Source organism: Barbus barbus (genome assembly GCF_936440315.1).
Source record: "Barbus barbus genome assembly, chromosome: 22".
NCBI classification, from domain to species: domain Eukaryota; kingdom Metazoa; phylum Chordata; class Actinopteri; order Cypriniformes; family Cyprinidae; genus Barbus; species Barbus barbus.
In genome coordinates this window covers 8,334,865-8,349,311 of record NC_136750.1, presented here as the reverse complement: position 1 = coordinate 8,349,311, position 14,447 = coordinate 8,334,865, and the positions used below count along the sequence as shown (strand labels likewise).

At 40.0% G+C, this 14,447-nt stretch overlaps 1 protein-coding gene across 4 annotated transcripts in view; it reads right to left on the bottom strand.

The window, feature by feature from the left end:
* The window catches only part of LOC306888395 (homeodomain-interacting protein kinase 3-like), a 64,955-nt gene that overhangs the window by 44,853 nt on the left and 5,655 nt on the right, over nt 1–14,447 (bottom strand). For all 4 annotated transcript variants that reach the window (XM_079446653.1, XM_079446650.1, XM_079446652.1 and 1 more), the window contains exon 2: nt 7,631–8,894. In XM_079446653.1, the coding sequence (XP_079302779.1) occupies nt 7,631–8,892 (1,262 nt within the window). In that variant the 5' untranslated portion in view covers nt 8,893–8,894. The remainder of the gene's footprint in view (nt 1–7,630; nt 8,895–14,447) is intronic.

Sequence of the window (14,447 nt, the reverse complement as noted above, 5' to 3'; positions counted from 1 at the left end):
AGAAATTAAATTTTAGGGTGAACTATCCCTTTAATGACAAGCGGCAGCACGTTTAGTGTCCTGTCCCTTTAAGAGCTGCACGCATCTAATATACAGGCACGCATCCATTTCTCTCTTAACTATTTACTTTCATTTTAGAGATAACCAACTGAGTCTGTATGTAAACCTTGTGTGTTTTGACAGTATTAGCGCAAAAGATAAGTTAGTTGAGTAATCAGGCGCTGTTAGACAGGCTTTTTAGCGCGCGTGCTTCAGGTGTATGAGCGCACGTCAGACCAGCGCGCGAATGAAACATTTAACCAGCAAGGCTTGTGTGCAAATAATGTACTTTTGCGATCGCGAATAAGTGCAGTGTCCTGTCAGAGTAACTCTACTGCTGTATGTCCTGTTGTACAGTATAGAGACCGCGGCGCCAGAACTGTATTTGACATAATGTGTGCTGTAGCACGATACTACGATATTTCTTCAAAAGCAGATCGTGGAGACATTTTTATCGTCCACCCCTAAGCCCAGCCAATTCCAGCGGTCTCGCCACTGGGGCTGAAACTTTCTCTGCCTTTTCTTTTCGTATTCCCTTTCGCTTTCCCTCAATTCCTCTGGTGATTTTCTCTTCCTTGCCTTCTCTTTTTACCCGGCGTTTGGCCGGGTGATGGGGGTTTCAGAAACATGTAGCCTAGCTTAATAGTAGCTATAGGTAGGTGCTGAGCAGCAGTGTGCAGTTTGCGCGCGTAACCGCGGGAGCGAGCATAAACCCGCTGCATCTGTAAGGCTGTCGGGATCACGTAACCTGCTAGCGGTGGTTACCGAGACGATTTAACAGAAATCAAAACACAGAACCACAGGTAATTAATGTGAAATTAGACTTTTTTTTTTTAATCGAGGCATTATTTTTACTGGCCCCACCGGGCTAGTGGTTGGAGCGATCTGGTGGCCCTGACGGTTTTAAAAGTACGTCCGGGCCACCGGGCCAATTATATTGTCGACCCCAGAGATTCATTGGGAAGTGCTTCATATTGCATCAGGACAATGACCCAAAACACCCTGCCAGTTCAGTCAAGGAATTTATGAGGGCAAAGAAATGGAAAGTCTTAGATTGCCCAAGTCAATCTCCAGATTTAAATCTGATTGAACATCAATTTCACCAGCTGGAGAGGAGAGTAAAGGCAGAAACTCCCCAAAACAAGCAACGATTGGAATTGGCTGCATTAAAGGCTGGGAAAAGTCTTTCAAAGGATGAGACCAAGAGTCTGGTGATGTCTATGGGTCACAGACTCACTGCTGTGATTGTGCTCAAGGGATCTGCAACTAAATAATAGCTTTTAATCTTTTATATATGCCTTATGTTCAACTGTCCCAATACTTATGCTCACATCAATAAGTGGGATGAACTCTAAAAGTGCTGTTCTTTTTATTTGGTAAAACATATGTGTTGAAACAGCTAATAATAAAATGTGACATTCTGTAGTTGTCGTCTCATATTCATATTTTAACAATGCAAATGTCTTGACTCCACAGCCAACAGAGCAATTTTGTCTTTACTGTTCCAATACTTATGGAGGGCACTGTAGGTGGTTTAACAGAAACAATGCTACTTTTTGCCTCGGTCCTTGGTGAGAGCTGATCTTTGATAACATCTCAAACAGGCCTTGACAACAAGACCAAGAATCCTTGATGTACTACACTGTGATTGGTAAGTCAGGAATGTTTTTTTTTCTGCCCTTTTTTCAAAAGTTTCTCACATACACAAAGTTACAATAAACAAGATTGGTTATACTTGATCAGGCATTTAGATAAATATAAAAACCTGTTCAAAGCCATAGAAAGAGGGGAGCAGATGATGTCAGGAGAAATAAGACTCTTTATATAAAATATATTCTTCGTTCACTGTCATTTCATTTATAAGACGACAATATACTTGTTCTTCTTACAGGACAGAATTTGATTGCCCTTGTTTGCGATGTTGCCAACGATAGCAGATAAATGATTGATGAGGCAAAGTTTCCAACTCAAACAGAGCAGGGTCAGAAAGATACCAAGTCCATGTTCATTCATGCCAAATGATCATGGAAAAACCATCAAAATGACAAGGGCCTGATCATAAGTGAATTACTGAAATTTTGTTCCCCACTTAATATTAAAGGAACGATATATGTATAAATATAAGCCACTTTTTCATCCTTTTTGGAGCGTATTTAAATAAATTAAAAAAAGTTTATTATTATAAACATTTGAAATGCAGAATTTTATTTGATTGCTTGCTATTTTCATAAAATTCTAGTTGCATTTTTAACAAAAGGTGTGGGACTAAATTTCTTGGATTGATGGAACACATCCTCTTTTTAAACTCCTGTCTATCTACATTCCCGCTTCTAAAAGCAACAAAACAGCTGACGCTGGAAGACAGTGACCTTGACTGAGCGTTAAAGTGATCTAGTATTTTGCTCCGCCTTATTTCACTTTGACTGCCAGCGCACTTCACCATCTATAGAAGTGAACCGGAGTTGGCCGTTCTCCCATCAGCTAATTTTAGGCAGTGGTCTCCAGTGCTCAGCCCCCGCTGTGAGATTGAGAGAACTCTCTCTGGAGCAGCAAAAACGGGGGTGAGCATGGATCACGTTCACGTGACATGGGCAGGTTTGGGTTTAGAGGTTGGAGACAGGTGGAGAGAGGGGAAAAAAAAAAAAAAACTATTTTACAGTCAAATGCTGTTAACTTTACAGTTTAACAAAAATAATAAATAAATGTATAATTTACAGTCAAATACTGTAAACTGATATTCCCACGATTCACTGTATTCCACTCCACATTTGATAGAATTTTGTTTAAATAATCATGTTTCTTGATTGTTTTTGTTATCAGTTTTGTACATTAATGTTGAGCAATGCTAAAGTGAACATATTATGGGTAATGAAAGGTTCGTATTTTGGTTTTGGGAGTCCCCAACAACAGGTTGACATGCATGTAAGGTCAAAAAACACTTTCCTTGTTTTATAATATGCATTTATTTTTACCTTACTTGCTCAAGGACTCCCAAACGATTCGCTCAACGATTAATTGACGCTAATCTGCGGTGATTGGTCCCATTTGATCATGCCTGTAATGCCTGATAAAGCAGCTTTTGTGAGCACAGTGCTGCTTTGTGTACAGCGTTACCGGGGAAACCACTATTTTTACCACTCCAAAAGCGCCACTTAGTGGCAAAGAATGAATTTGCATTTTCATTCAGACCAACAAGTGGACGGGCAATATGCTAATGTTTCGTGAAAAACGACTCGTTTCAATGATTCAGAGTCGACTCTTTCTTTTGAGAGAATAACTTTATTCATGGTACACTTTCAGATTTAAAACTTTGCAGGATATTTTCATTCACTTAGAGCTGTGTAACACACTGCATGAAAGGTAATTTTTCAAAAATCCATAATAGGGGCACTTTAAGCCTTGACATATATGCTTGTCCTTGGGACAAGTAATTCAGTCATTCACTTGTCTCAGTAAAAAAAGTTTCTTGATTTTTGGTGTAAATGTAATCCATTATGAAGCAAGTCTCATCAGTGCTCTATCAGGTCTTACTTTAATCAGCATATTCGTTCAAAATGCTGAATCATTCAGTAACACCGCTGTGTGTTGCTCTGACATGCACAACTGTTCTGCTGTGGCTTTGCTTAGAACTATTTTCGTAAGAAAAAAAGGTCAATAATGTTAATATTAACTACTTGTTTATTGAACTTCTGTTGTATAAAATCAATGTCACATTTGCAATCGTGCTAGTGCTTGGTCGTGTGATGTTGCTTACCTACAGTATATCATACGCAGTGTTGGGAGTAACGCGTTACAAAAGTAATGCATTACAGTAACGGATTACTTTTTGCTGTAACGCAGTAGTGTAAGGCATTACTAATACATTTTCAGTAATATTTTACTCTGTACGTGTTCAGTAACGAATACACACAATAAAGCTTGCAGCCCCAGCAAAAGTAATTACCATGAATGTGTCCGGGGGACATAGTAAGGATTCGTCATCTACTCGTTAGACGCGCCTTTAGAGAGAAGTGCATCTTCACGGATAACGATTAAATAGTTTTTGGTTTCATTTTTATTTATTTCGTTAAATAGTCATTTAAAGCTTTCTATAGATATATTTATCATGTCTGTGAGGCATGTATTCGCTGACTTTCGGTTCATTTTTGTGAAGCACTCCTGTTCAAGATAAAAGCATCAACGTTTTGTTGATATTGTGAGTGCACACAAATAAAAGTAGACCCTTTACAGTTCCGAATGATGTATTACTCTTACCTTTATGAGCAAAAATTATGGCGTAAGTTGTTTCCATTGAAAAAAAAAATGTTTTTCAATGTTTTTTCTAAATGAACTTAATAAAAAGCCTAAACTAAATATAAACACTTTGCCATTACATGCTAAACTAAACTATTTTAATAGCTGAAACGTGAGCCGTTTTGTGAGAAGGGGGGGCTCTAGTATATTTTGTCATTTTAGAATGTTAAGTTCTACTTCTGTTGTTATTTTGGTGAAAGTAACTCAAGAGTAATACAGGCGTCATGTAACGCATTACAATCCTGAGACAGTAATTTTGTAAGGTAAGGAATTACTTTTAAATAACAGTAACAAGTAATCTATAATGTATTACAGTTTGGAAGTAACTTGCACAACACTGATCATATGTTATAGAATATTTATCTTTTTTTCTACCGCAGTTTGTTTGTTCATGTTTGTTTCTTTGTGTGTGCTGGTGCGCCTATTAGTTTTGATTTCTCCGCAAGTCAGGCTGCATGAGCCTCAACTGACGCAACCTTGATTCTGTCAAAACATTATCCGTTATCAGTCACCGTTTACACAAAGTAATAAAATCAGAATTGTTCTTACCAAAGTTTCAGTGCTGCCCTAGTAATTGTTTGTTATTGATGTTTTAATCAAAATCCACTTGTCCCGGACAAGTGGACAAGCATTAATGTCAAGCCCCGATTAGGGTTTTGTTGCATATTCTGTTGTTTAATGAATGCTTATCGCATCATTTAAGTGTTGTGCGTTACAATGGTGTTTTGTGTTTGCTTGAACGGATCTGTGTAACTTGTATATTAGTTTATGCTTCAGCTTGTGTAAAAGCTGCTTGTAATGAACTTTGATACTTCATGTGGCTTTCTCCTTTCCCACCTGCATTACTATGATGGTTGTAAAATTTGTTAAAGGCACAAAACAGATTTTAGTAGCAATGCACATTGTTGCATTTACTGGTTTACATTCAAATTGTCTTGATAGTAAATTATACCGTTTCATACTGTAAAATGTTCAGTAAATGAACTGTATGCGTTTATAGTTTTTGTTTTTTTTACTAAATTATTCTGGCAACTACAGCTACCAAAATAATTTTTGGTATTTTTGGTACACCCCCCCCCCCCCCCCCCCCAACACCCACCCACCCAGTGTACTCTGAAAGCTAAAAACATCTGTCCTTCACAAATTTTCCCTTACATGATCGTATATTTCCATAGTGTTAGATTTGGGGTTTTTACAATTTTGTACAATTAATCTTCATCACATTTCAGAGTCAGAATGTTGAAGAAATCTGAATCAACAAAGAACTGTATAAATAACACAAAAGTAAACATGAATTATCACACAAACATGTGAGAGTTGAATCATACATCTGAGATGGACATGATTTCTAGTAGCATGGGCATGTTTCACTTACTTAGAGACATGGCCTAAAAACCTTCCATAACTGTAGTGCTTATAAAATGAATTCATAAGCATTTAGCAAACTAACTTTAAGATTTGCATATAATGGCTATTCAGAATATTAAACTACGTTGCACATTTCAGCAGCATGCACTGTGCAGAGTATATAAATTGTATGCATGGAATATCTGGATGACCTACTACATTTGTCGAAATGTGCAATGCAACTAGAACTTAGGGCATGAAATGTGTCCCACAATGCCTGACCCTTTTCAGTGTGACAAATGAATCAGTAGTCACAATTTTTCCTTTTGGACTTAATCAAATTGCCAAGAGTTACACAAAATTAAATTAAAATAGCAAAACTAACACTTTTATTTAGAGATGATAAATTAAAACTATTTGCTAAAAGTATAGTAATCAATACTCTACATGAACACGCCAGCATTTATTATTTGCATGAAACGCAATAGTTGGAGCGAAGAAACAGACAGATGGATGGGGGTTTGTTACCAGACCTTAACAGGAGATCAAGGTTTAGCCGATTATTATAGCAGATTTGTTACATCACAGGCAGGATTCCGAATAGAACTGTACAAAAGTAAATGTCAAAGTTATTTCTTTGGCTACATTTTTAATTTTGGCACTCTATCAAGGTGACATTCAAGGCATTTCCTTTGATACATTCAGGAAACAAGATGGAGCATGATAATCCTTTAACAAAAATAAACACATTTAGTTACCATTTCAATATCTAAATTGAGAGCAACGCTATATTTACAAAAGTTTCTTGCATTCAAAATGTATTTATTTGTCTACACAACTGTTCTCTAAAAACTCATCCAGTACTACTTGTTCTTGGCCTATTGTACAAAGTACTTTAAAAACAAACAAAAAAAACACTTCCTTTCCCATGGCAATGTGACAAAAATGGTTTAGCCCCTGCCTGTTGCATTGTGGGGTCAAATATTTCTACAGGGTCAGTGTAGATTTTGAACACAAGGGAAATTGTTTTACATCAGAGGTGTTTCCTGACTTGTAATTTCACAAGGATTTTAGGCTAGTTGTATAACATACACAAAAAGATTTTAGAATGTTTTCAGTGATCTATTAGTGAGAAGGAATTACGTGCTTGAATAATTTTTGCACAAAATACCGATCAACAACCAAACAAAGCAACTCTGCTGAACTCAAGAGTGCATCCATTCAACCTCAGCATAAAACATAAGCAAGTGCAATTAATAATCTATATTTACAGCTCTCTATATGAAGCATACAGACTTTTTGAGAGTCGAAAAAAGACAAACGTTTCACTGAAAAATACTATCTTTTAGCATAGGGTGAAGTCATTGTGCACATCAACAACTATGTGGGACAAATATAATGTAATTTAATGGGAAACTATACCAGTGGCATGGCAGGTTTTTGTCGGCTGCATGAACATTTCACTTATCACATTATCGCATAGCTAGATTTAAATATGCAACTTCACTGGCTAACAAATGCATTAAAGTGACCAGCTGGACATAAACTAATGCAAATAGATGGTAACAATCGGGACATTAAATATTTGGGTGAGATTTGCATGTGCTTTGGTCACACTTTAACTGCTTGAGGTACTAATAATGTTTGCGTCCTCTCAGCCTTGTCGGCAAACATACCGCTGTTCTTCACCAATGCAGCATCTAGTCAACAAATTCATTACTTCATAAGGATATGAAAACATGTTCTGTAGAGTATTGTATATGTACGGTTATTGTATATGTACGGTTTCAGCTCCAGCAATGGACGCAACCCGGAAAAACTAGCAGTATGGATTTATGCCAATAACCGATAGTTCCAGCAAGCGACTATCATGCCGATTAATCTGTAAAACCGATCAAATCGTCGACCTCTAATCAAAACCAATTTCAGGTGACAATCAACTCGTACATACCTGTAGTACCGCGACTGGAGGTACGTCGAGCAGACGGCTTTGGAAACGTGACTGGCTGAGCCAAAGTCTATGACTTTCACCCGGTAGGGCTGCCGTACAGGGTCCACCAGCATGATGTTCTCAGGCTTCAGGTCCGCATGGATAAGTCCCATGGCCTTCAACTTTTTTAGCGCCATGGTAACCTGCTGAAGAATTGGACGAATCACTTTCAGAGGTAGCGGACTGAATTTGTTCTGCTTGAGGAAGTCATACAGGTTTTGCTCCAGCATCTCAAATACAAGGCAGGTGTGGCTGCGGTGATGGAAACACTCAAAAGCTCGCACCAGATTATGCTCATCTGCATTCTCGCTGCTGAGGCGTGCCAGGATGCCTACTTCAATCTGGCCCTGTCGTGCATATGAAGGATGATTCTTCAGGATCTTCACCGCCACAATCTCATTGGTGCCTCGTTTCCAGCATTTCACTACCTGGCCAAAAGTACCACGGCCGAGGAAATCTAATACCTCATAGGTGTTCTTCAAAGAGCACAGCAACTCATGCTGCACCAACTGGTAGTCTCCATCCCCGTTTCCGGAATTTCCACCTTGTTTTGCAGGCCCTCCACCGACTGCCGCTGGGACCGCAACTGGTGGGTTTCCCAAATTTGATTGCAACATTGCAGGTAACATTGACAGGTCCTCTACAATCTGCATGGCGCTCCCCAAATTCTCCAGCTCCCCGCTCTTACGTTTCAGCCCGCATCTGTGGGAGCTGTCTTGCAAATTAAAAACTCCACAGTCTTCCCGGTCACCCTCGTCCTCTCCTCCACCACCTTCGTCACCTTCACCCTGTCCTCCACCTCCTCCTTCTTGACTGTCGCTTCCCTCTCCCCTACCCCTTCCAACTGCCCCTGTAGCTCCACTGCTGCAACCCTTTTCTTTTTCCTGGTGCTCCGGCTCCTTATCCTGAGAGGCGACACGCCCTTTTTGCTGCTGCACCGCTGTGGTGGTATGCTGACGTCGCACACCACGTACAGCAGCCGTTTGCAATGGAAACTCCTGCCCGCGGTGTCTGCCGATCACAGAATCTCGTGTCTTAAACGAAGCGGTGATTTTTGACGGGTAAGCAATGCCAAGGGTTCTACCATTCAAGTAAGTCTGTGGGTAGACCCTCTCATGGTAAACACAGTTACTGGGCTCAACTTTGAGTTTCTTCACACTACAAAAGGCACTTGTCTGAGTTTGAAAAACATGTGGTGGGTAGACCAAGACTTGTGAGGCCATACCTGTGAACACAAGAAAACCAGATACAGATCATGTTACACTTTCAACCAATAAAATGACAAAAATGTAAGATTTGAACATTTTCAAAGAAACATGGACATTATCTTTCAAAATCTTGAAAATGTGAAATCCCAGGTCTCTATTCAATTCAAACATATAAAATAGGGATGCACCGATACCACTTTTTCTAGTACTCGTCCGATACGATACTTTTATTTTTGGTACTTGTCGATACCGAGTACCGATACTGATATTTTCATTGCATTTGTACATTTTGTACATTTGTACATTTAAAATATTGGGTACAGAAACCAAAAGAGTATGTATAATGTTAATTGGTTAACTTCATTTATCAAATAAATACAGTCAAACCAAAATTTATTCAAACACCTTTAAAATTTCTCACATTATCACGGTTTATTCGCTATGGTTTAGAAAATGGTAATAAAATATGACAAGAACTCAGAGTAAAACTGTGTCTGAACAAATTCAGCTTGATAATGTCAGATGACTTTGATAGAAAGGTACATAATGGATTACAATCAACCAAAAATAATTCAGACAGTTGTTAGTATGACAATATTTACACTATCAATATTCTGTCGGACCACCCTTAGCCTTAGTGACAGCCTGTAGTCTCCTGGGCATGCTGTAAACCAGGTTCATGCAAACCTGAACTTCAGTTTTTTTCCCAGACTCGGTCTGAATAATTTGTATCAATTTTACTGGTAGTCCACTGTATGAAGAATTTTTGGTTATAATATGTCGGAATTTCTTTGTTTGAATATGGCACTTATCACATGCTGTGTGGTATCGGCGTTTGGTATCGGGCCCGATATCGATACCAGTATCGGTGCATCCCTAATATAAAATGACTAATGTATGTAGCTGTTTTCCTAAGTTTGTTGTGTAACATTACAGGTGTCCACTAAGTGCAAACAACTTGTCCTACTGCGTGCATTGGCTTGCATCTTCAGGCTGGCATCATACTTGACCTTTGCACCTATGCTACAGCAGCAAACAGCAGGCTGCCTTGAGCAGCCAATGACTGCCCAAAATAATGACACTGCAGCAGAAGGTTGAGTTCCTCCCTCCAACAACCACCAACCCTCCTTCCATAAATGCCGTAAAGGGAAACAACTAACTGCTCACAGGTTCAAACGTCCTTTCCATATTGGTTTCCATGAATCGGGGTCTCTAGGCAACAGTTATTTCAAAATGAGCATTACTGTGTTGGGGGGGGGGGGGGGGGGGGGGGCACCAAAGGCACAGTATCATCTGTGCTTGGAAAGCTTCTCTATTTTCAATAAATATCCAATTGAGGAAGGACATTGACTTGCATGAAATAAAGCAAACCTGTTTTTGATACACAAGTTGTGGTACTAGTGTAATTCAATCATTTACACTTTACTCTAGGGTCAAACCCACCTTTGATTTGTAAACCAGAAAAAAAAATATGTTAAGGAAAAGGAACAAGATAAGAGTGTGTTTTCTGCAACAGGCCAACACACGACCAAAATTTTGAAAAGATGTTGCCAATTTCACATTCATTTGGCTGACATCCTGTGCAAACGCTGTGGCTTGTGCAACTCTAATTAAAGGCTGAAGCACACCTTAAAATCTCAAGAGCAACTTTTCAACAGTGTGCATACAGCCAACTGAGGTATAGGGATTGAAGTGAGAATATATAGGGTTATTTATCGAGGGAATTTTGCGTCTTCTCTTCAAGAGAGAGCAGTTCCAAGCACCATCGATTGACGCATTCTTCGGTAAAATACAGGTTTGTATACATTTTATTTCATCTATAAAATCGTTAATGTGCTGTATATCGTTCAATTTTATGCAGAGTAACATAGAGGAGCATTGTGTGAATCCCCTTTAACGAGTTTCGCGGTCTTTTCGCGTGATGGAAAAGCCCGATGCTTTGCATAAAATAAACGATTGTATTCATAAAGATATAGAATATAAAAGTTTGGACGTTAAAACGTCCTCAGAGCTGTTTACGGTTTGTTTATAGGCAGGTTATGGAGTCACAGCATTTTTCTTTTTCTTCTAATGTTTATTAAACGAGTTTAAATATAGGCAATATGTATAGCCTATTACAAACGATATAAACAATGCTGTAAATGATAAAGGAAATTGAAGGAAGTTATCATGTAAACCAGCGGTTGTGTCGAGTACTTTAGAAAAGTTTAGAGGACTTAAGTTAATCTGTAAACATTATTTAATGTATGAAGTAAAAAAAAAATAAGATAGTAATATAGTAAAAATGAATAAACCCATTAGATGGGTTAAATCAATCCATTATGCTGGGTTAAATAAACAACCCAATTTGCTGGGTAAAATTAACCCAATTTGGGTTCTGTCCTTAACACTGCACATTTGCTCTTGACTACCATATGAACACAAACTTTTCTAAATTAATTCACAACTAAAGGTCACTGAACACAGAGTCCGAAAACAGCTACAAAACACCACCCCCCAGCACTCTGGAGAATCAACACCTGGCAGACGACTTAAACGAGTTCTTTTGTCGTTTTGAACGATCACCCCACACCCGCCCAGAACACCCCTCCACACAACCATTCACACCTCCAGCAACCCCTCTCTCCCCCACACCTACAATTCAAATCAGCGAAGATGATGTGTGCCAGGTCTTCAGGAAGAACAAAAGAAGGAAAGCACCTGGTCCAGATGGTGTGTCACCAGCCTGCCTAAAAATCTGTGCTGATCAGCTTGCCCCCATCTTCACACAGATCTTCAATAGATCACTGGAGCTGTGTGAAGTCCCCTCATGCTTCAAACGCTCCACCATCATCCCCGTCCCAAAGAAACACAAAATTACTGGACTTAATGACTACAGACCTGTGGCCCTAACGTCTGTAGCCATGAAATCATTCGAAAGACTGGTTTTGGCTCATCTGAAGGACAATCACTGGACCCTTACTGGACCCCCTGCAGTTTGCCTACAGAGCAAACAGGTCTGTGGATGATGCAGTCAACATGGAACTGCACTTCATCCTGCAGCATCTGGACAGACCAGGGACTTATGTGAGGATCCTGTTTGTGGACTTCAGCTCTGCTTTTAACACCATTATCCCGGAAACCCTTCAAAATAAACTAACTCAGCTCTCCGTCCCCACCTCCGTCTGCCAGTGGATCAACAGCTTCCTGACAGACAGACAGCAGTTAGTAAAGCTTGGCAAATTCACATCCAGCACTCGAACCATCAGCACTGGAGCTCCTCAGGGCTGCGTTCTCTCCCCACTGCTCTTCTCCCTCTACACCAACGACTGCACATCTAAAGACCCCTCTGTCAAGCTCCTGAAGTTCGCAGACGACACCACACTGATCGGCCTCATCCAGGACGGTGACGAGTCTGCTTACAGACAGGAGGTTAAGGAGCTGGCTGTCTGGTGCAGTCTCAACAACCTGGAGCTTAACACGCTCAAAACTGTGGAGATGATCGTGGACTTCAGGAGAAACCCCCCTGCTCTCCCCCCACTCACCATCATGAACAGCACCGTGACTGCAGTGGAGTCATTCAGATTCCTAGGCACCACCATCTCTCAGGACCTGAAGTGGGATATTCACATTGACTCCATTGTCAGGAAGGCCCAGCAGAGGTTGTACTTCCTTCGCCAGCTGAGGAAGTTCAACCTGCCACAGGACTTACTGAAACAGTTCTACTCCGCCATCATTGAATCCATCCTCTGCACCTCAATAACTGTCTGGTTCAGCTCAGCTACCAAATCTGACCTCAGAAGACTACGGAGAGTAGTCCGAACTGCTGAGCGAATCATTGGTACAACCCTCCCCACTCTCCAAGAACTGTACTTATCCAGAGTGAGCAAAAGGGCTGGCAAAATCACTCTGGACCCCTCACATCCAGCACACAACCTCTTTGAACTGTTACCGTCTGGTCGACGTTACAGAGCTCTGAGCACCAGAACGACCAGACACAGGAACAGTTTCTTCCCTCAGTCAATACATCTCATGAACACTCAATAAATAAACGTGGAACACACAACTAATTCATTATCCATTCACCACACTCACTTATTTTATTTTTATTTTTCTCATTTCTAATTTGCACATACTTGACCTGTACATACATAGTCGCCTATATTATATATTGTGTATTTTTTATTTTTTTTAGCTGCTTTGTACATTGGTTATTGGCTATTTCTTGTTATTTTGTTTTATTACCTGTGTCCTGTCCTGTTACTGTCTTTCTGTTGCACTGTGGAGCTTCTGTCACTACAACAAATTCCTTGTATGTGTAAACATACTTGGCCAATAAAGCTCATTCTGATTCTGATTCTGATACTGATAATATCTGCGTTTTACTACATTACATGCAATCTGTGTAAAAATAGCTGGCGGTCAGTGCAGCTAAACTCGTTTTGTCCGCCAGGTGGGCGTTCCTATGAGGGTGTGACGTCACGTAAAAACTATCAATAGCTTTAGTAGAACATTCTGATGATAAATAACATTACTATTTGTCTTGATTTGATCCATCCATGAGATTACTTAACTCTGAACTATGAAGTTTGAACTTTTCTTGACAGATGACCATGTGATTAAATTGACAGATAAAATCAGACAGGGTTTGGTCTTATGGCCTGGTTGGAAAAAAAACTAAACGTGAACACCCGTAAAGAAGGTCAAGGTCTGATTATGGTGGGGACAGCATATAACATCTCATTTTCTGATGGCCTTTCAGCATGTTCAGCTGGGGAAAAAAAATTGTGTTCCTTCTTGAGAAAACGAGGGGGGAAAAAAAATCAAGGAAGAGGAAGTTACAGTCAACAAAGTCCCCTGTTTTCAAGGAAATCGCAAACGCATAGGGGTGTCAACAATAATCGATTCGGCGATGCATCGCGATGCGGAGCATGAACGATTCAGCATCGATGCGGCAAAGTGCCATAATCGATTATGTCACTGTTTATTTTCTGGCGGAAAATAAAGTTGTGAAGTTTCAAATACTTCCGGTCCCGGGGGAATAACAACAACAACGAGCAAGATGGCTGAGGCGGAGGGAGATGATCGCGATAGACGGGTTATTAAAAACGCGCCCAAAGCTTGGAAAGCGGACATCTGGGCACATTTCCTCTCCTCTCTAGGTTAGCAAAGAGATACTTGTGCATCCCCGGGACAAGTGTGTCAGCAGAGAGAGTCTTCTCCACTGCAGGAGATGTTATCACTGCAAAAAGAAGCGCTCTCAAACCGGACCATGTCGATCAGCTTGTGTTTTTGCACAAGAACCTTGAAATTCCCAAATGCTAAACAGCGAGAAGTTATGATGTAGGCTTAGGTTAAACTATACATTTCCTCACTCTGAAACGGATTGTTGATGATGGTGATGTTGAACTCAGACGGAAGAAGTTGTTTGTTTGCACAAATTTGGTAGTAGGCTAAGCCTACACACTTTTTTTGTTTTGTTTACATTACTGTATTTAACATCTTGATATTTTGTTGTATGCAGTTGATGTGATGTAGGATCAGGGCAGGCATATAATTGCCATTGTCTTAAAGCTGCTAAGCTGCTGTTT